The sequence below is a fragment of the Neomonachus schauinslandi genome, chromosome 13, assembly GCF_002201575.2.
Source record: "Neomonachus schauinslandi chromosome 13, ASM220157v2, whole genome shotgun sequence".
NCBI lineage: Eukaryota > Metazoa > Chordata > Mammalia > Carnivora > Phocidae > Neomonachus > Neomonachus schauinslandi.
The window spans coordinates 61214712-61236987 of NC_058415.1; the positions used below are offsets into that span (position 1 = coordinate 61214712).

The 22276-nt window shown below is 47.5% G+C and overlaps 1 protein-coding gene and 1 pseudogene across 1 annotated transcript in view; one reads left to right on the forward strand and one right to left on the reverse strand.

Moving 5' to 3' along the window:
* Positions 1 to 22276, reverse strand: part of GABBR2 (gamma-aminobutyric acid type B receptor subunit 2) — a 230607-nt gene that overhangs the window by 109888 nt on the left and 98443 nt on the right. The window contains exon 7 of the mRNA XM_044920417.1: positions 20152 to 20388. Within this exon, the coding sequence (XP_044776352.1) occupies positions 20152 to 20388 (237 nt within the window). The remainder of the gene's footprint in view (positions 1 to 20151; positions 20389 to 22276) is intronic.
* Positions 5275 to 5663, forward strand: LOC110581493 (annotated as a pseudogene).

Here is a 22276-nt window from a genome sequence, read left to right on the forward strand (position 1 = left end):
TTCCCACATTGTGAACCTGGGCACAGTTGTCACCTCCCAGCTCATGACCCTGGGCATGCTACATGGCCTCTTGAACTGGGTTCCTCTTGTATAAAATGGTACTAAGCACGTCTGCTCCACAGGCAGGGCTTGCTCCCGGGAAACTCAGTACTTCGGGCGCTTAGTAATGTTGGTTCCCATCTTGAAAACCTTTTCTCTTTCACTACTTCAGAGTCACAAGAGGCCTCAGGGATCGGAGAGCCCCTGCTCGGACCATGCCAGCCAACATCCCCATCATCCTACAGATGAACTGAGGCACAGAGCTCAGCCCCAGCTGAGGTCCATGACTGTCCCATGGGAGAGACGTGATAAATCCCACTTCTTGTGATGGTCACTACTCCTCATACAAGTTGGGCTGAGGAGAGTGAGCCCAAGGAGAAGACACCAACCTGCACATCTCCACATCCTGTTGCTGGTGGGGGGGAATAGGGCATGTTTCCATTACATTGAAGTGTAGAACCTCAGAATACTCTGTTCACAAGAGACTTTAATTCCTCAGACAGCTGTCCAGTGGCTAAGGTCATTAAACATGGATTACTGAGGCAGCTCTTCATAAGCCAGTTGATAGAATTACTAGATTTGATGATGAACGGAATTTTTCTGGTACATTTTGGAAAGCACCGTAGAGCCCGTACACACCGCAGGGACCCTGCCAGATTGCTAAAGGGGAATTGACAGTGGTTCTATGGATTAACTATCACTACATACGGCCTACTAAAGATCCCGTGTGCCTGAGGGAGAATCTAGGTCACTGTTTTATCACATACCGTGGGCCTGTAAAAATATACATGTACATGTATTATGTATGTAGAGCATACATACATATGCATATACAAAATTCTGCGTTCTTCATATTATCACACTAAGGGTCTACTAGAGCCACAGTCTAGAGCTGATCTGTCACAACAGTCATTCATTGCATGTACCCTAAGGTCTCAAACCTCAAGAGTTTTTCAAGCTGGCCTAAGGCCTATGGTAGGCACCCTCCATGTTTTTTTCCTACATACTCAGATTAAATGACATAACACGCCCTCAGTTAACTGGACCCCAACTAGTGGGGATCCAACTCACTAGAGTTTGGCATTGAGGAGAAAGAAGTTCCTCTAGGCTCAGAAAATTGAAGCTCACAGGAGAGCAGGACATGTTCAAGGCCTCTCTGACCTTTACTTCCATCTTTTCTCCCTTCCCTACTCCATTCATTTCTAAGTGAGAATCAGGGTCCATCTAAGATACAATGGGACAGAAAGGAGAAGAGTACCAATAATGGCTGAGAGCCTACAGGTGCCAGGAACTGTGTCATCTAGCCATGTGTCATTTAGTCCTCATGACAACCCTTTGAGCCAAGTATTCATATATCGTCTTGTACAGATGGGGAAAGTGAGTCCAAGAGCTTATTAGCTAAAGTCCCTTGGCTAGTAAGGGCCAAGACTGGAATAAAATGTAGGTCTTTTAAAGTTAATATGTTTTTTAAGTCTTCCTTTTTTTTTAAACCAAGATCTAAAGTAATATATGGGGGCACCTGGGTGGCTCAGTCGTTAAGCGTCTGCCTTCGGATCAGGTCATGATCCCGGGGTCCTGGGATCAAGCCCAGCATCAGGCTCCCTGCTCAGCGGGAAGCCTGCTTCTCCCTCTCCCACTCACCCTGCTTGTGTTCCCGCTTTTGCTGTGTCTCTCTCGTCAAATAAATAAATAAAATCTTTAAAAAAAAAGTAATATATGTCCACTGTAGAAAATTTGGAAAGGAGAAAAAAGCAAAGAGAACGAATTCTACCCAGAGACACCACTGCTAAGATTTTGGAGTACATTCTTCTGGTCTTTATATATTTAAAAATTTGTTATCAAAAGTGAAGATTTGCTGTGAAAACCTTTGCAATCTGCCCCCTTTTCACTAAACAATATATTACAAACAATCTTCTATGTCATTAGATAGTGCTCTAACAACTATTTCTAATGGCTGCCAATAATTCTACCATATAGATGCATCAAAATGTATTTAGCTCAGTCCAAGCATTGGGCATTTCGGTTACTTCTAGTTTTTCCCCTGCCCGCACCGAGACAAACCATGTTTCCTTGAGTGCTCTAGTAGGGCCATGTTTTTGCTCATATCACCACTGCTTCCTGAGGAAAACTTCCTAGAGGTATAGTTTTTTTTTTTTTAAGGTCTAAAGGGATGCACTACTCCTCTTAGAGGGCAGGGTCCGAATGCTTATTTCTATAAAACATTCTCCTCCCTGCTCCCACTGTCTCTGATTTTCCAAACCTTATCTGTCCTTTGAGGTCCAGCCCGACTGTCTTGACTGGAAGTCTATACCACTGGGCCAGGAGTGACTTCAAAGGTTAAACCATGGTGACCAATAGAATATGAGCCGCATATGTCATTTTAAATCACCCAGCAACCATATTTAAAAAGTAAAAAAAAAAAAAAAAAGGGTAAAATTAATGTCAATGATAAATTTTTTAACCCCATATATCCACAGTAATATCATTTCAAGTGTAATCAATATAAAAATTATTAATGAGATAGTTTATATATTTGGGGTACTAAATCTTTGAAATCGGTGTTTTTTTACATTTATGTACCAGCCACATCTTAAATGCTCTTGAATGAGGCTAGGGGTGACCACAATGAGCATCACAGGTGTAGAATGTGTCTTACTTTCTCCATATTCCCATGAACACAGGGCCTGGTATGAGTGAGTCGATCACTGAAAGATCCACTAATGGCCTCATCCTATCTTCTCCAGCAGGTATGGAGTCTCTCTACTATGACCCCTTAGAACCTTGAAATATTCCTCTTGGTGTCTCTCCAAAGTACAGGGGCGCCTGGGTGGCTCAGTCGGTTGAGCGTCCGACTCTTGGTGTTGGCTCAGGTCATGATCGGGGTCATGAGATCGAGCCCCGTGTAGGACTCCATGCTCAACTTGGAGTCTTCTCAACATTCTCTCTCTCCTTCTCTCTCTGACCCTCCCCCGACTTGTGCTCGCGTGTGCGCACACGCGCTCTCTCTCTCTCTCTCTCACAAAATGGAATAAAAACTTTAAAAACAAAACAAAACAAAAAGCAAAGTATATCCAGTCTCTTCCAACATGCAGCCATGTAATTACAGGGGTCCCTGCTGCGCCTAAGCCAGGACTCAGAGCCTACCCCTGTCGGATGCTTTTTGGGGCCACAGTTCCCGGACAATGAGATGTTTAACGTACTGGTACTTGGGTGTGTTATGTAGGGAGTGGGAGCTGAGGGGACAGTGTGGTCACTGTCTCCAAGCCTGACCCCAGAGATTGAATCTAAGGGAACCGTATTCACAGGGAAGCTTGTGGGGCCCAGGACACAGCCGCTGAGCTCCGGGCTCAGTCAGTGGTGTGCTGGGAACTGCTTAACCACAAGCTCTCCAAGGGGAGGACAAGTCCTGATTTGTAGCATTCAAGGATTACTGTGGTGTAAATACTCCAAGTCACGGCCAATTGCACGCTACTAATGTGACATCACAGAACAGGAAGTTGGGAAGACAGGCGCACAGTTGGCTCTCACCAGCCGAGACAAGTGAGCTCCCACATACTACTGAGGCCAGCTGTGCAAGGGGCCGAGTGGCCTTCCCCCCCACTGAAGACTGAGGCCATTACAGCCCCGTGTGGGCCCTGAGGAACAAAGATCCGGCAGTAATGTGGGGAGAGGCCTCCATGAATGGCTTGCAGGCACTGGATGTCACCAAGGAGCTGTGGCACCGGGCCAAGCAAGGAACCATTTGTGAAGACACGGAAATGCCTCCAGGGACACAGAGGGAAGACTGGAGGAATGGTGGGGGTGGGGTGGGGTGCTGGGACTTGAGGTCACGCTGTTCGGCAGGTAGGAGCAACGCCCCAGGGAGGTTTCCCTGGTGCTGGTGTAACCTCATTTGTAGACAGGCTGGAGGGGGTTCTGGCCGCTTACATTATGTCTGCTTCCCCACGAAACATGAGCACCTAAAGGCTCAGATCAGATGTGTCCTGCACACTTGCATTTTTGGTTTTTACCGAGCACATCTTTGGGGTCCTGATCTCTGCACGCATGGAGTATTTTTCTGCAGGCTCGGGAAGGGTAAGTGCTGCATCCAGTTTCCCCTGGACCACTATGACAAATTTCAGATTATCCAGATGTTACACTGCACAGAATACCATAGAGTCTATAGATGCTTTTCTTTCATTTACTGTAGGAATGTTTACAGTGTATGTAACTTGAGAGACATTCAGTTTAAAATGAAAAGTAACTCCATTAGAAGTACATCCTTGATCACCTCCTCATTTCTGTCAAGACTGACATTTTTTTTCTCCCCAAACATGCCTTGAATCCACCTGCTTCTCTCCCTCCCCACTCATCACAGGTTAGTACCAGTGTCCTGCAGGTGCTCTTACTTCTTTCCAATCTGTTCTCTCCACTGCAGCCAGGGGAACCTTCTTAAAAACAGCAATCAGTTCACTCTCTTGCCAGACACCCTTCTACAGGGTCTCACTGGTCTTAGGATAACAGGTGCAACGTGGTCTAGCTTCCACCTAACCCACTCCAGCCCACTCCCCAGGTTCATCCTGTCCCACTCTGTTCCAGCCACATTGGCTTTCTTGTGCTTTCTCAAAGGTGCCACACCTCCTCTCACCCCAAGGCCTTTGCATTTGCTTTTGCTTTTTCCAGGAATGCCCTTCTGACCCTCTTTGCCCAGTTAGCTCCTATTCATTCTTCACTCTCAACTCAAAGTCATCTCAGGGAAGTCTTGTCTTTTTTTTTTTTTCCCCTTTTCTTTTCTTTTTCCAGGGAAGTCTTTCCTGATCCCTAGCCTTGGTCAGGACTCCATTTCTAAGTTCTCAACATGCCCTGTGGCTTTCTTCAGAGCACTTTCCACAATCTATATTCAAATAGTTATTCAGATGAATATCTGCTTACTATCTGTCTCCTCCTGGGTACAAGGACCACATTTGCTCTGCTCAGCGCTGTATCCGTAGCAGCCCCCTCCCCATGCCTCTCACACTGTAGGCGGTAGGAAATATTTATAGAAAGAATGAACGAGCAAAGGGAAACAGCCACTTCCCTGCGGTGGTGCCAGGTTTTTACGCAGTGGTTCCATCACTGATAATAAAAATCCCACGGCCCAGAAGGGGTGTTTTATTAGTTCTTGGACATACAGTTAATTTTTTCACTATAAATATCTGATTTCTCCTCTTGTTTAAGCAAAAAACAAAACAAAACAAAGAGATACATGCTGTCACCATGGTGCCCATGAAAAAGGCTGGAGTGAAGGGGGGCAAAAAAAGAAGCAAGTTCTGAAGTTGAACTCTTACCCCCACCCCGCCCCGTAGAAGATAGAATCATGGATCCTGCCAAATTTGAGCCATTTCTTCCAAAGAGAATCCAAGTGAATGGAAAAGCTGGGAATCTCAGTGGAGGGGTTCTAGCCATTGAAAGGAGTGAGAGCAAGATTACTGTAACTTCTGAGGTGACTTTTTCCCAAAAGGTATTTGAAATATCTCACCAAAAAACATCTGAAGAAGAATAATCTATGTGATTGGTTGCGCGGAGTTGCTAATGGCAAAGAGAGTTACGAATTGTGTTACTTCCAGATTAACTAGGATGAGGAAAAGGAGGAAGAGGAAGATTAAAATTCATTTATCTGGGGACGCCTAGGTGGCTCAGTCATTAAGCGTCTGCCTTCGGCTAGGATCTCGGGGTCCTGGGATCAAGCCTCGTGTTGGGCTCCCTGCTCAGCGGGGAGTCTGCTTCTCCCTCTCCCTCTGCTGCTCCCCACCACTTGTGTTCTCGTTCTCTCTCTCTCTTTCAAATAAATAAATAAATTTCAAATAAAAATAAATAATAATCTTTAAAAAATAAAATTCATTTATCTGGAATATTTTGTATGAGTTCTGGAATAAAACTTGGGAACCAAAATAAATAAATAAAATGATATAGATGAATTATGGCTTTCTTTCTTCTTCTACTGGGGACCCCTCAGCTGCCCTCTCTCTTCAATCACACACTGCACTTTACAGTTTGTAACGCACTTTCCTTAATTCATCTCCAGAGCAACCGAGCAAGGGGCTCTGGTCACTGGTCTCATTTTGCAGCACAGAATGCAAAGATTAGAGACTTCCCCAAGGTCACCACTGCTAAGATGCCGGGGACATCATGCAAACCTAGGACTGCAGACTCCACGTCCAGTGCTCTTTCTGCCACACTGGGCTGCCTCTGCCAGGAAGGTAAATGAGCCACCCAAATGAGATGGTGTCACTTCAGTTTTGCCTGGAATTTTTCACCAATGCTTTCAGAATCATTTTTGCAACCGGAACATTTCTTAAAGGAAGAAAACTAGTTCATCACAGTAATCAAGTCTGTCATAGAGGATGTGTGATGATGTTTGAAAATATAATCCTATGAACATCAGAACTGACAACTCTGAAACATCTCTGGGCTAAATCTGCTAATAACAGTCTTTAGCATTCAGGTTGGCACTCACATCAGTTGGTGTGATACATTTCACAGCAGAAATGCCCTAACAAGGAACTTCCTCAAAGAGGAACTGGGTAGAGGACAGATTTTAATGAGGCCGGATTCCTGAAAGGGTGAAGTGTGAGTGAAGAATAATGGCATGAAATGAAACATGTATTTCCACGAGTCAGATGACAATATGGGGTTTCACATCAGAAAATGCAGCAAACGCTTTCTAGAGGTCAGGACTTGTACAGAAGAGGAGTCAAGACATCAGGGCCATCACCTCTGTAGATCCTCCCAGAGAAAATGTGCTTTGATTAGAACGAAGATCTGCCGAGCTTAGTGCTGGGAGTGGGGAAGGGGGTCCAGGCCAGGTGAGCAGGAGGAGGAAGAGGAGGAAGCCAGGCTGGTCTTAGGCTTATTTATTGAACAAACACTTAATAGCACTTCTGCTCCAGGCACCATCTAAGATTTGACGTACATTAACCCATTCAATCCTCAAAGCATTATGGAGGATAGATACTCTCATTTATTTATTTATTTATTTTAAAGATTTTATTTATTTATTTGAGAGAGAGAGAATGAGAGACAGAGAGCATGAGAGGGAGGAGGGTCAGAGGGAGAAGCAGACTCCCTGCCGAGCAGGGAGCCCGATGCGGGACTCAATCCCGGGACTCCAGGATCATGACCTGAGCCGAAGGCAGTCGCTTAACCGACTGAGCCACCCAGGTGCCCGATATCTGCCTCTTAAAAGACCTAAAAAAGTAACCCCTTCTTGCTACCTTAAGTGCTAGTTATATTTTTATTGCACACATTAAAATCAAACACAGCTATTAAAATGAAGAATGTAGGTCTGGGTCCCAGCTCAGATCGTGCCCTCTCCCACCTCTGAGGCGCTGTGCATGGACCTGCCATCATGGCTTCTCTCCTCCCTCCCGCCCTGCCTGGGTGCTGAGCGGGGTGGGCTGACCCGAGGGCCCAGGCTAGCTTCCCCGTTACAGCTTTGCTTCATCTTTGTTACTGCAGAAATTGGCTTGCTTATTTTTTAATAAACGAGGAGGGTTAATAGAGGAGTCTTTGAAGGAGCAGTTTTTTTTTTTTTTTGAGAGGGAGAGGGAGAGAGAGAGAGATAGAGAGCAAGTGGGGGGAGGGGCAGAGGGAGGGGGAGAGGATCTCAAGCAGGCTCCACATGAGTGTGGAACCCGAAGCCAGGTCTGATCTCACAAGCCCAAGATCATGACCTGAGCCAAAATCAAGGGTCCGACGCTTAAGGACTGTGCCACCCAGATGCCCCCCCAAGAAGCAAATTTAAAGGAAAAAAAAATAATTGTTAACTGAGGGGCCATGATATTGGGATTCTCTGTAAAATCTCTTTTGGAAAACAACTTTGAAAACAAGCAGAATAGACTGATAAATAGCTACATACGCGAAGACTGTGAACACCCATAAATCACATAGGGGGGTGTGTGTGTGGTTTTGGAGTCCATGTGAGGGCATTTGCTCGTGTGCATAGGACTGTGAGAATGGGAATTCCCAAAGACGGTAAGAGCTGACAGAATGCAGCTGGAGTAGTGATGTGGGGACCCGCCAACCCCCTGTCCCTCCTGTAAAGTTAATCATAGGTGTTTGCTGGTCTAGAGGACTATGTGCAGCTGGTATCGGGATGTACCCCTCCTTATTGTTCTTGTGGTAATTTAACTTCCTTCGTGTCCTGCACCCTACATGCATAAACCTCTTTAATCCCCACAACCCTATACAGTAGGCCCTGTTATTATCTGTAGGGTATCCTTGGGGGGACTCTGCTTAGCTCTCCTCTTTACGGCTGAAGCACCATCCTCCAGCTCCTGGGAATACTGGAGACTGAGGGTCCCAGCTGGGTCTCCTACTGGGAATTACCCTCCACCATGGGGAACCTCCTTGCCCATGGAAGCACCCCTCCGAGGGCCCGGCCATGGCCAGTCACTGGCGGATGGGAAGATACAAAGGCCTGGGCTCCATGTCTCGCTGTGGACAACTGTGAGGGCCATCCCAGCTCCCGAGTGCTCCCAGCATCAACTGTAGCCTCAGTTACAACCACATTTTGGATCAGCTTCTAGCTCTGCCCCATGTTGCCATCCTCACTCCCTTACAGTACATTTCCTGAGTTCACCCTCCCATAAACCCGCCACACCCAGTGTTCTGGCTCAGAGCCTATTCACAGGGAGCCCAATCTAAGGCATCATCCCCATTTTACACACAAGGAAACTGAGGCACAAAGAGATTAAGCTCTTGCCCAGGTTTACCTGACTAGCAAGTGGAGCCAAGGTCTGAACCTAGGAAGTCTGTCTCCAGAGTCTGTGATGCTAAGCATTTCACATTATTGATGGCAAAGGTGGGCAACCCCACCCCACAATTCTATCCCTCCCACACCCCCTTCCACAGTTGGCAACGGAGTAATTTGCCAATTACTGTTTATTTATTAAGGATTTATTTATTGATTTGAGAGAGTGTGCGCATGTGCGCGAGCTAGGGAGGGGCAGAGGGAGAGTGAAACTTAAGCAGGCTCCATGCCCAGTATGGAGCCCAACGCGGGGCTCGATCTCAGGACCCTAAGATCATGATCTGAGCGGAAACCAAGAGTCAGCCGCTCATGAACCCCGCCACCCAGGCACCCTGGCCAATTACAATTTGAACAATTCTTGTTTAAGTAAGAATCCTAGGATGCTTGAATTCCAGTGAGAAAGGAACGGGGTTACAGGGGGTTGCAATTCCAGAAGAAGATGGATCTTCCCAGCTCCCTCTGCTCCCTGGCACAGGGCTGGCCTCACACAGGGTCACATCCACGTGTGTGTGAGTCACCGCTGTACTCGCACACCCAGGCGGAGCTGACATCCATCAGTGTTTAAAGCTGTGTGTCTTGTCAGTTGAAATTTCTGTCAGCTGTCCCCTGATGGCAGAAGGCCTCCCTCCCACTTAGCAAGTGCACAGGCTAACATACCTTGACACGCACTTGGGGGTGGTATTCTGGCCTCATGCGAGGAGAAATGCATGTGATGTGTTACAGGGCTCTCCAGATTTGCTTTTCACACAGGATCTGAGTCTATCTTTATCTGAGTGTTTTCCTCAACAGTGGGGATGTCACTCCTATTTACCTGTATTTTACTTTAAAGTAAACTTTAATTGTTTACTTTAAAAATTTTGCTCACGGTATTCTCAACATTTTAAAATGTACATTCTTGAATTTCTGTATGAAACTTACTAGGCTAATGACTATTTGGTTAGCAGTAGCTTGCAAATAACTTTCCTCTAAAATTAGTTAGCACACTATTTATATCTTTACAAATACTTTTCAATATAAATAATAAATAAATTAAACCAGCTTTCCCATAATAAATAATAGTTCTAAAATAATCACACCGGAGTGCCCAGGTGGCTCAGTCAGTTAAGCCTCCTACTCTTGGTTTTGGCTCAGGTCATGACTTTGTGGGCATGAGATCGAACCCTGCGTCAGGCTCCATGCTCTGTGTGGAGTCTATTTCAGATTCTCTCTCCCACTCACTCTCTCTCTCTCTGTCAATAAATAAATAAAAATCTTAAAAAAAAAAAGATTGCACCTAATTGGGGGGGGGGTTAGTGTTCAATGGGTACAGACGCTCAGTCTGGGAAGATGAACAAGCTCTGGAGATTGGGGGGCTGATGGCTGCACAATGAGGAGACTGCTTCATGCCACTGAACTCTGCACTTACAAGTAGTTAAGGTGGTAAATTTTATGTATATTTTATCATAATAAAAAAAGAAAGATGGGGTTAAAATGATTGAGGGCCACTGTCATAGAAAAAGCTTTATAATGTGAGGGATCAAAACAAATAGCCGTAAAAGAATTAAAAAAAAAAAAGATCACAGCTGAGTGTGAAGGGTGGTGCTTCAAGTGGGCCCATCTGAATGATGAAGTTACGGGTGATTTTGATTTTCTTTTTGGTGCTTGCCTGTACTTTTTACATTTTCTTTCTGATCAAGTATTATTTTCATAATCTGAAAAGCAAACGTATAGGTTATTTTTGAATACATGAACGAGAAGAAAATGGAACGCGGGGTTGCAAATACCCTTGCTCCCCCAGTCAGGGAAGAAGTGAGTAAAATGTAAGGAGCTGCTTCTGGGACTGGCTGGCCACACTGAGAGGCATAGAACTTTCCCCTGGGCAGTAGAAGCTGGACGTCAGGGAGAGTTGCCCACCTAGAGATGAGGGGCCAGGGCCCTGGCTCCAGCCCCACCTCACACTAGGGCCGCAGACTCCCCACCTGCACAGTGGGTGATAAGACATGCTGGTCTCACTGGCTCCTTTCAGCTCTGTCCTTCTCTGGCTGGGATTCTTTTGCCCCCTAATGGAGGAGAGCTTGTCTAGGTGTAGGATAATGGTTAACCGCGAGGGTTGAAAATTAGCCAGGCTGTGTCTGTGTCCAACCTTGGGTAAATTATTTAACCTCTGAGTTTTCTCACCTGCCAAATGCTGGTAACAACAGTCTCCATTCTGTGGGGTTGTATTAGTTTGCTAGGGGCTGCCTTAACAAAATATCATAAACTGGGTGGTTTAAACAATCTAAATGTCATGTCTCACAGCTCTGGAGGCTGAAAGTCCAAGATCAAGGTGTCGGCAGGGCTGGTTCCTTCTGAGGGCTGTGGGGGAGAGTTGGTTCCACACCTCTCTCTTCAGCTTCTGGTGGTTTGCTGGTAATCGTTGGTGTTCCTTGGCTTGTAGAAGCATCACCCCCTCTTTGCCTTCATCTGCACGTGGTGTTCTCCCTGTCTGCGTGTCTGTATCCAATTTTCCTCTTTTTATAAGGATACTAGTTAAATTGGATCACCCTACTCCAGTAGGACCTCATCTTAACTAATTACATCTGCAATGACCCTATTTCCAAATAAGGTCACATCCTGAAGCACTTCGGGTTAGGAGTTCAGATATGGATTTTTAGGGGGACACAACACAATTCAACCCATCACCAGAGTTATTATAAGTATCAGATGAGATAATGCATTTCAGAGCTTAGCATAGCACCCGGCATATAGTGAGCGTACAAAATTATAGCCATTCGCATTATCATGACATTTGTCATTACAGTGATTGTTACTATGACTGCCTTGTCACTGGCTCCTTCCTTTGTTTCTCACAGAGACCTGGACAGTGTCTGTACATAGGGCTTCTGTTGAAGCTCTCATGAGACGATACACTCCCCCACACTGCTTTTCATAAGGAAACAGCTATTTTTTCCCTGACTTGAGAAAGTCAAACTTGCAAGCTTTGGAAGGCTAGGCATCAATTGAAACAAATTGCTAAACCACATTATTTTGATCTTTCAAATTTATCTGACAGCAGAAGGAGTAGGTTTCTTTCCTGTGCTGTACATTATCTGCAGTCATTTGTAATTGTGTTTAAAGAAATGGGGGCGGGGGGCAGACACGCGGCGCCTAGGAACACAAGATTTGGAGACACCTGCCTTTAGAATCAGAAGAACTAGGATGTGATGCTGAACGAGGCTCACCAGTAACACGGGGGGAGCCCAGCAAAGCCGGCGGAATTAACAGAACACCTAAATGGTGAAGAACATGGGCTGCTGAGTTAGCCAGATTGTGCAGTTCTGAATCAACTCTTGTCACTCGCTGCCTGGAGGATACTGGGTACATCATTTATCTTTGCTCAGCCTGCTCTTAAAAAAATCTATGACATGGTCATTAATTATCGAAATCCTTCATTCATTAAACAAAGATTGATCAGGTACCTAGTATGTCCCAGGCACCCAGCTCTGAGTCTTACGGGAGGCCCTGTGGGGGGAAACTGTGGTGAGGCAGGATGAGGGGGTGGGAGCTGTGATTTTAAATAGGGTGTGGGCGAGGCCTCCCTGACAAGGTGACATGTGGGCGAGATGGGACAGAGGGGAGAGAGCAGGACACAGCTCACGGGGAGGAGGCTTCGGGGCATGTGGAATTACCCATCCCCCACCTGGTGGCTGTTTAGAGCATCACATTCAATGACATGGGTACCATGCTTAGGGTGCTGCCTGGGATGCAGTAGGAGCTCATTAATTGATAGCTATTATTAGCATTATGTTAATAAATGGAATTGCACTGAACAATGAAGGCAACTATAAATGTACTCTGTGCACAAGGGTAGTCACACAGTGATGATGATGATGATGATGATGATGATGATGATGATGATGATAGTTGTTTATGGCTAGCAATTACCTCTAGAAAATACTCCTGACAGTCTGAAGTCACAGAGGGCCCATCAGCAACCCCTCTCCCCCTCAGGCCCTACGACTTGAGCCCCAGAGAGACAGGGATGGGAGAGACCAGGGAGCGGGCTGGAGGGTGGGTTTCTCTCCTGCCTCTCTCCTGCCTCAGGAGCCCTGTCCCCAGCCCCACACATACACGCTGGGGAGATTTCCACAGCCTGTGTGAAACTCTGATGCCGGCCATCACAGCAAGACTATGGGGATCATTATTAGCAGATTCAACAACTATAGATCCTGTTAATACTTCTCTTGTCAGTTCTAATTATTTATTGGGCAGAAGTCTTTTTAGTTTCTAGAAGCCTGGAAGGCAGCAGACTGGGAGAGTGTGACGGAATTTCTCAATCACGTGTGGATGCTATCCAACAAAGTTAATTCAAGGTTACCAGTGGTGAAGAGCTTCTACCAGGTGTAAAGTGCTGGGTGCAGAACGGTGTGACCAGAGGCATGAAAAGTGGTCCCTGCAAATCTGGGAGCTGCTAATTCATTAGAGGAGGCAAGTACGGCTCTCCCACAGGCTGACGGCAATGGGCAGGGCCAGGAGTGAGAGGCAACTGAGCATACTCAGGGAGAAGAGTCCAGAACCCTCTCCCCGGTGTGAGGGAGGCGACGGGGGAGGGTTGCTGCTAAACTTAAAGGCAGAGATGACAATTAGGTTACAGGAAAAATTCCCTCTTGAGAATGTTTACATTTCCCATAATGATACCCGGGTGTCTTCAATTGGGTCCTCTAGAAGCTCCAGAAGCCCAGGACAGGGAATTGTGTGCAAGTGATTTTTTAAAAGATGTGTTCTCAGGGGCGCCTGGGTGGCTCAGTCGTTCAGCGTCTGCCTTCGGCTCAGGTCATGATCCCAGGGTCCTGGATCGAGCCCCGCACTGGGCTCCCTGCTCGGCGGGAAGCCTGCTTCTCCCTCTCCCACTCCCCCTGCTTGTGTTCCCTCTCTCCTCGTCTCTCTCTCTGTCAAATAAATAAAATCTTAAAAAAAAAAAAAAAAAAAGATGTGTTCTCAGGAGAAACTTGTAAGGGAGAGAGGAGAGAGAAAAGGCCAAGAATGTGGTTTCGGGTGAGGGCCAGCCTCAGCCTAATCCCACAGGGAGCTCTGGAGAGTGCCTAGCCCTGGTGTCATAGGACCACACCAGCTAGTCACCGCGGCAGGTCGCTGGGCTATGGTGTGGGTCCCAGGCACCTCCAATCACCCAAGGTGTGAGCCACCAGCAGGGAGACCTGCATAGCTAGGGGCTGGGCAGACCCGACCAAAGCCCTAAAAGAGATCCCAGGAGATCTGGCTGGGACACCAACAGGATCTGCTGTAGCTAGCTTTCGTGTGTAACGCTGAGTGCTAATTCTCGGGGCCGCGGGAGTTTGAGCCAGACTAAAGAGAGGAACGGAAGGGGGTCTGCAAGCAAAAACCTTCCACTTCTAAGGTGAGTATCAAATCCCCAGAGTGAACGGCAGCAGGTAGAAAACTGGAAGTGTTCTTGCTTACAGGCAGGGTTGACGCCATTCTGTTTTGATATTAAACCGCCACAACCTTAATACAAGTTAACTGATTTATTATTGAGACAGTTAAATGAGATAGTATATGTATAAACAGACTGGCACTTAGTAGGTACAGAATGATTGTTTTGCTGGACTTGATTCTGAATACTGCTTGATTAGACCCACATAAACTCTGTTCTTTGAAAAGTCACCATGGGGACAGCAGTAGTAATAATAATAGAAATAATGATGTTGCAGTTTGGGGAGCTAATCACCAGCATTACTTATCCGTCTCAACCCTATGAAGTAGGTTATATTTCCCTCCATAGATGAGAGATAAATAATCTCCCTGAGGGCACAGTGGACTGTGGCCTCCTTTTGTCTGACTTCACAGGTTTGCATTTCTGTTGTAATTCATCACTGCCATGCCCCGGGCCATGGTACATTTTATCTGAGTTTGGGGCAGGGGACAGGGGAGGGCATTTGCCAGGTTCTCCAATCAGCTCCTCGGTAAAGTTTGTGTCTGATACAATTCCCCGGAGCTCCCAGAGTCTGGGATGGGGCGGAGACAGGTGGGGCGCAGCGGCAGTTGGGGGGGGGGTGCTGTGGCTCCTGGGAACAGCCAACAGAGACTCATGAAAGCAAGGCCCTAAAACAGGAAAGCTTGAGTGGCGTCGGCAGCTAGCGGACGTCACTGGGACAAGCGCCATTTTCTAGGACTTACGGTAGACACATCACAGTCAGACTGTTGCAGAGCTTCTGACAAGTTCCTAGTGATAGCCTCGAGTACAAAATCGAGAAACAGCCAGAATCCTGATAGTCCAGGGGATGGAGTCAAGACTGGTGGAATGACCAGTCCCAGAAGGAGTCAGATCCGGGATTGGTCGGGTTTTCTCTACTCCTGGGTCGACTTCCTAGTGCTCTGTTTCTTATCTCACTCAAATTCAACTGGAAATGCGGATACCAGATACAAATCACAAATGGGTGGCTGGTGCAAAGCCTGTAGGTTAACATGTCTTAGAGAATAAGACCAGGAGTCCGAAAGATGGGACAGGCAGGCGAGATGGGCTAACTCTAGCAAGATGATGTTTCACTAATTCGTGTGTGTGTGTGGTATGAAGTTTCCTATTTAGATAAAAAATCAACTGCACAACTTCAGCATCCCAGTAGGACGAGGCAGCAGTGTGCATGACATAAAAAGGGGCTTCAGCTAACATCCCCCTGGGACGAGGATCTCACTGGCTTCCCCTAACTACCTACAGTCATTGGAATTCGAACCAAACTGAGTTTACTCTGGCATTGCCTCTATCCAGGGAGGATGGCAGGGGGAGCACGGTGGCAGTATTTGAGTCTTAGTGGAGATGATTTTTTTAATACGAATCTTGCATAATGATTTGAAGTTTAAGGGACACACCAGCGAAGGCTGGATTCCTGTTCACCAGCAACAAAAGCAAATAGATCAATAAACTCTGCAAATCACCATCTGTTGTTCTTTGTCATCTCCTTGGTGTGACCATTTAGACATAACTGCCATTAGACGTGATATGCCCAAAGCTGAGGCTGCTGGCCTCCCCCGACAGATGTTACACCAAGATGTCCAGACCCATAGGTGGTTGAGAGGCTGGGCAGACGGTGAAGAATGGGGCTATTATTTGGAGGAACTTTGGATTGCTTCTACATTAGGTCCATCCATGGGGAGTGAGGAGGCAATCACAGGAAATAGTTTAGAAAGAATGGGCCCTCTTCTTATAATCAAAGGGATTATTCGTAAGGGAGGGACCATACCATTAGTCCTTTCCATGCTTCCAGCTCCCAGCACCCAGCCCAGGGGCTACTAAAGGAGTGAATAAATGTAGGAACAAATACATCTCTGACAGGTTTAAAATCAAAAAGTGTGTGTGCATGCGTGGGCACATATATGTGGGGGCACATCCATCAGAGCCCCAAGCAATTCTCAGGGTTACTATCTGAGAATCACCAGGACTACTTGTTAATAATGTGAATTCCTTGGTCTTACCACAAAGCCATTGGATCAGAAGTTCTGGGTGGGGCTGGGAAATCAGAATTTTTAAGGAAGTTCCCTGGGAGCTTCTCATAGGTCTAGAAGATTAGGAATGTTGCCCTAGAGGAAACCTGCTGAGCTGGGGTTCTCAGAATGCTCTGGGCTTTTGATACCTTAAATAGCCAACTCCAGCCTGAGTTTCTGTTCACACATTTGGCAGAAGAGAAGTTTCCACATGGGGAAGCATTCTGAGATTTGCAGACCATAGAGAGGTAAGAGATAATAATAACAGGACCAAAACTCAGAACAGCACACTCAGGGAATCAGAGGCAGGCGGGACCCCCCCCAGGCCATCAGTGTGCAGGTGGGGACACAGAATCCACATCCCAGTGTTCACTGAGAAGGGTAGCTGGGAGGAGAGCTCCTAAGAAGGTAAAACAGAGCTGGGCCCCAAGCTAACGCCAGAGTTCCCATTTAGGACGCATGGAAGAAATGGAAGAAATCTCTACTTTAGCATGCCAACCAGGAACCACAGGCCCGGCTCCCAGACCAGAATGTGCACACTGAATCAATTGAAATTGAGTCACGGATATAATTAATTTAATGTGTTTAAACGATTTTCCGTATAGTAAACATGCTGAATGAGGGTGACCCAGAATAAAGTGCCTGCCTGAGAGTGGAAAAATGGACACCACGTGTGCCGTATAATGAAAACCTTTCAGCAAATAGAAAATGCAATTTATTTCCGCCTCCTGTTCCTTTCCTTTCCAACTCTTTATTTATGGCTGAACTTGGCCTTCTGTGGTCTCCTTGGACCACAGAGACACTTTATTTTGTCAGAAGACATCCTTTCTTCTCTGATCAGAAGACAATTTTAATGAAACCTGTCTGCGGCCCCGTGACAAGCACATATTAATATGTGACAAAGGGGATCAGGACGAAGGGGAAAAAATAGTGCAGAACTGTGTCCCTATTGTAATCCCTTTCTCCAGTAAAGGGGACCGTGCAAGATGAGAAGGGAAAGGAGGTGGCACTGGGGGTGGTGGGGACAGGACCCAACTGAGCCACCATCCTGGCTCTGCCAAACCGTCCCTCTGTGGGACTTTCCAAGCTCCCTCTCTGGACCTCAGATACTCATCTACAACACGAGGGGGCTGAACTTGAGGATTTTAAAGAGCGCTTTCAATCCTGACATTCGCTGAGTTAGGAATTACAAACCAGAGCGGGCGTAAATGTGTGTCAAGGAATTTCTCATTAAAAAGAAACTCATCTTAAAGCCATATAGAGTGTTGAGGCGGTCTTATCTAATTGCTCATCAAGTGGGGATTATGTGTTATTTGGCTTAGATGAAAGGGAGCACTTGGAAGTGGTTATAAATGATCTCCCACTAAGAAACATCAGGCATCTGGGCAAAATGCCGAGTGCTAGGATGAGGAGGGGCGCCGAACGCTTCCTAGATTCTGTAGCTCTCTATCCAGCTGTTCCAGCTGGAGATACTATGGATTCCTTCTATTAAATAAGAAACAAAGTGTGGCAGGGCGCCTGGGTGGCTCAGATGGCTAAGCGTCTGCCTTCGGCTCAGGTCATGATCCCAGGGTCCTGGGATCGAGTCCCGCATCAGGCTCTCTGCTCCTTGGGAGCCTGCTTCTCCCTCTGCCTCTCTCTCTCTCTCTCTGTCTCTCATGAATAAATAAATAAAATCTTTAAAAAAAAAAAAAAAAGAAACAAAGTGTGGCAGAAGTGTACCCACATTTTCAGACAGCTCTGCCACAGTGCTCCTGGTGGAACAGGCGAGTCCCACCCTCTCTGAGGCTCAGTCTGTGTTTGTACCAGAAAAGGGAGGACTTCTGGGGTACCCTTGGGGCCATTCTGGGGGCGGGGGGCTGAGAGGGGGTCCTCAGGGGCTGCAGGAAGGGAGGCCGAACAAGCAGGGCCCTGGGCTCCTCCTCCTTTCAACTGAGAGGCTTCTCTCTAATCGGTATTATATACCAGCACCACCTGAGATTTTCTAAGAGGATCTGAGGATAAAAAGTTTTTTTTGAAACCAAATTTTTGAAAGCCACCCAAGTTTACCGTCTGAATCCAGGCTGCGCTATAAACACGGGTATTGCCCGTAACTATTCAGAGCCTTGACGTCTGAACCGTGGGAACAGAGGCCAAGAGCTGTTGGGTCCAGAGTGGCTCTAGTCTGGGATTTTGGAGATCGCCTTGTTTTCAGCAAGCCTCCGCAGCTTCCCCCGCCCCCCAGCAGCAGCGCTCAAACTCCAGTGCGCATTAGCACCACCTGGAGGGTCGGTTGCAGGGGGGGCCCCCACCCGAGGCTCTGCTTCACTGCATCCGGGGTTGGGCTGGAGGATGTGCATTTCTAACCAGCGCGCAGGGTGCTGCTGGTCGAAGCGCACTTTGAGAATCAGCGGCCTGTAAGCTGAAGGCCAGCCTCCTCAGCTTGTTCCTTCAGAAGTGCGCCCCAACTCACCTTCCCAGCCTCATCCTCCTCCTTTCCAATTATCCCAACAAAGTAATTGTCCCTGCACACACTCACGCATATCTCCCTCGCTCACCACGCTCCATCTGGCCAGACTGTCGGCCCCCTCTCTGCAAGCCTAAGGCACGGCACTAGTGCTACCTCCCCCAGAAAGCTCCCTGACTTTCTCATCCATGGTCCCAGAAACCCCTCTGGGCTCATACGCTTCCTCCCATGGTGCCGAGCCCTTTTAATTTTTATTATCATCTGTGTCCAGCTCTCGCCCCTGCACTTGGACTGCGGGCTCCTATCTTATTCACTCGGCATCCACATCATTGTCTACACCCTCACTACCCGCACCACCCTGGCTACCAGACCAACAACCAGCAAGCCCGAGCGCGCACACAAAGGAGTATGAACATTTAAGAAATACACCAATCAACTCATCTTGTCTATTCTTCTTACTACCCCAAGACAGACTGATTCTCTAAATGGCTCTTTAAGTTAGAACACAAGACAGGAGTTTAGCCATTTTAACCTATTCTTTAGGCAAATTTCCCTTATTTTCTGAGAGCAGAATCAGTAACAAATACATCATTATGAGACATGACTAACTGTCACTTACGTCCACTACCAGCAGGTAGTATAATGCAGCAATTAAGAGCTACACCCAGGTTCAAATCCCAGTTCTACTTCTGATTGGCTGTAGAACTTAAATGCTCTGCACCCCAGGCTCCTCACCTCTAATGGTAATAATAACAGCATCTACTTCCTATGGATGGCATATGGGTGCAATGAGATCATTATTAACACTAACAACCCTAGCATGGGCCTAGCATCGGGCATACATTATTGCATCTAACCTATCTGAAGTGCTTAGTGAAGTATGTAGCCCATAATAAACATTAAAGAAACGTTAGCAATTATTATCATTGCGAGACGTATATTATTATCCTCATCTCCCGGAGGAGAAACTTGAGGCTCAGAGCAAGTAGCCTGCTCAACAAATATTAGCAGTTCTTACTTTATAATGGTCAATCTTTATACCTACCTCATGAGGTAGGTACTATTTCCATTTTGGGAATGAAAACTCTATGGTTCGGAGATGGTACCTCGAAAGATCCAGGATTTGAACCCGACTTTGGGTCCAGAGCTCTTGCTACCCACCCCATCCCCCACCTGGTGAATTTCAACTGCTCTGTGTACAGTCAACTCACTACGCCCTTTGTAATCCGGGAGCTATAGAGAGGCATCTTCCCAGCCTGTCAGAGAGCATCACTGAACCTGTCCCTCATTTCGGCAGCCGGGCAATCCTACAACCCATAGGAAGTTATTTCAATGATCGGAGAAAAGGGACCTCGTCTCAGAGGCATGTGACTCAGCCCCTCTTGCCTTGTACATCTCCAAGGGGCACGAAGGAAGGCACAGTCTGGGGCGTGGGACTCACCGTGACCCCGAAGAAGTTCGTCTCATTCATGGCATTGAGGATGATCCTGCCCAGTGTGTGGTCCGTGTAGTTGAAATCCTGGATCCGCTGGTGCCGGCTGCTGGCGTGCAGCGTCTCCATGGCCCTCTGCAGCGTCTTGGCGATAACCCAGATGCCATCGTAGGCATACCCGTGGAACTTGCTGGGCCCCACGCCTGACCGCTTGTTGTTGTACTCTCTCTCATACTGCTGTGGCGTCTGTAAAACGGGGCGGGTGGGGAGACACCAAGTTATAGCCAGCAGGGACATCAGGCACGCGGTGCCAAGAACGGACGCTCTCCAGTGCTTACTGCGGGCCAGGCCCGGTGCCAGGCTCTTTGAGGCCATTGTCTCATTTAATCTGCACAACGACCTCATACAGTGGGGACTATTATTGTCCCCATTTTACGGATGGGAAAACTGATTCAGGGAAGTTGACTTGCCCAGGATGACATGGCCAGTGAGTTGCAAGGCTGAGACTTGCACCCTGGCTGTCTCGCAAGGCTAGGGTGAAGGGATAATGCACCCGCAGCGGGCCTCCCTGTGGTATTTGCAGGGCCTGGAGCTATAGTACCAGAGGAGGACCACGTTCCCTATGTTCCTAAATATTTAAGTTACGGACCAGCAAATAAACTGCTCGATAAGATATTTTCTATCTCCCCATCATAATGAATATACCTTCCTAATGATCTGGAAGGGCAAGTTTGAATTCAGCATTCCGGGGCTCCTCCGAGCTTCAGGCGGGACACAGAGGCACAGGGGGAGCCGGCCTTGCCGTGGGGCCCACCCCTGCAGCCCAGCCAAGCTCGGTGCACACCTCCTCCCCTTCCAACATCAGAGACCTTTAACTACCCCAGAAGTGCAGCTCAGCCTCAGGAGGGCCAGCCCTGGCAAGAGGCTCCCTGGCTCTGGAAGTGGTTCCAGCTGTTTGGGCAGGGCATTCAGGGTGTGATGTAGGAGGGAGGGGGTGGAGGCTCGGGGGTGGGGGGTATGTCCCAATGGCTTGTGGATTCTGAGCCCCCGGGGCCCGAGCGAGGCCTACCTAGAGCATGGGGCCCAGGGCCTGTCCCAAGTGCCCAGATGTAAGGGCTGTCCTGACCCTATAATGTGCCCCTCCTCTTTCCTCTTCTGTAATACAGCAAGGTCTGTGAATAATTCAGCATTTTGTAAAAAAGCATTTTTTTCCTCCCATTGAACTGAATTTCATAAAAGAATTTCATTGGTGATATTAACATTCTGATTGTAGCCATAAAGTCATGAAAACCTTTTTACTCCAGTTGCTGAGGCTTACACATCCAAAGGGATGCCACCCCAGGGAAACCCATCACCCTCAACCTTTCCATGGGCCTCTCAAGTCACTTCTGAACTCCTCTGCCAGAAATGTCATGAGAGCCCATGGCTTAGTCTTCAGAAAAAATCTCTTTGGGAACAAATCACATGTAGAAACCATTGACTCATTGTCAGTTTATATTGGGACGGGCTCGTAGAGATGGCCACACATGCTCCCTCCACCTGCAGCCTGAGGCACAGAGAGGTCCAGAGACTTGCCTAAGGTCACACAGCTTGTGTGTGTGTGTGTGTGTGTGTGTAATTACACTGGTCCCATTCCATCTCTGCTCCTTCATTCCTTATTGACTTCTGAGGGCATAATTGTTTTTTGAAAACTACCCCGAGTTATTTGGGGCCAGGTCTAGTGCCCAAGAAGGGTGGTGAGGCTGAGCCCTCGAGGGCTGGGTCTCGTGGCTGGAGCCCGGGTGAGTCTCTTGCCCTTGGTTCACTCACACGTGCCTGGGGACAGCCAAGTGCCTCCAATTGTGGACCCTGTAGGTGAGGAATTCTGCCTGGCCAACCGGGAATGCTGGTCTCCCAGCAATAGTGCTCCCTCCTTCTTTGCTTCAGCTCCCACTGGATGACTCAGGTCTTATCCCTGTTGACAGTTTTCCTTGGAAATGTGTCATGTCCAGCCATCACATTTGTTCATCACTCAAAACACACAGCAGAAGCGCCTAAATCCAAGGGTTCCTCAAGGAGGCAGCACTGTCTCTGTCTCTAGCCTCACTCAGGGCCTTTAGCGGCTCCTCACTGTCCCTCATACCCTCCCCCCCCC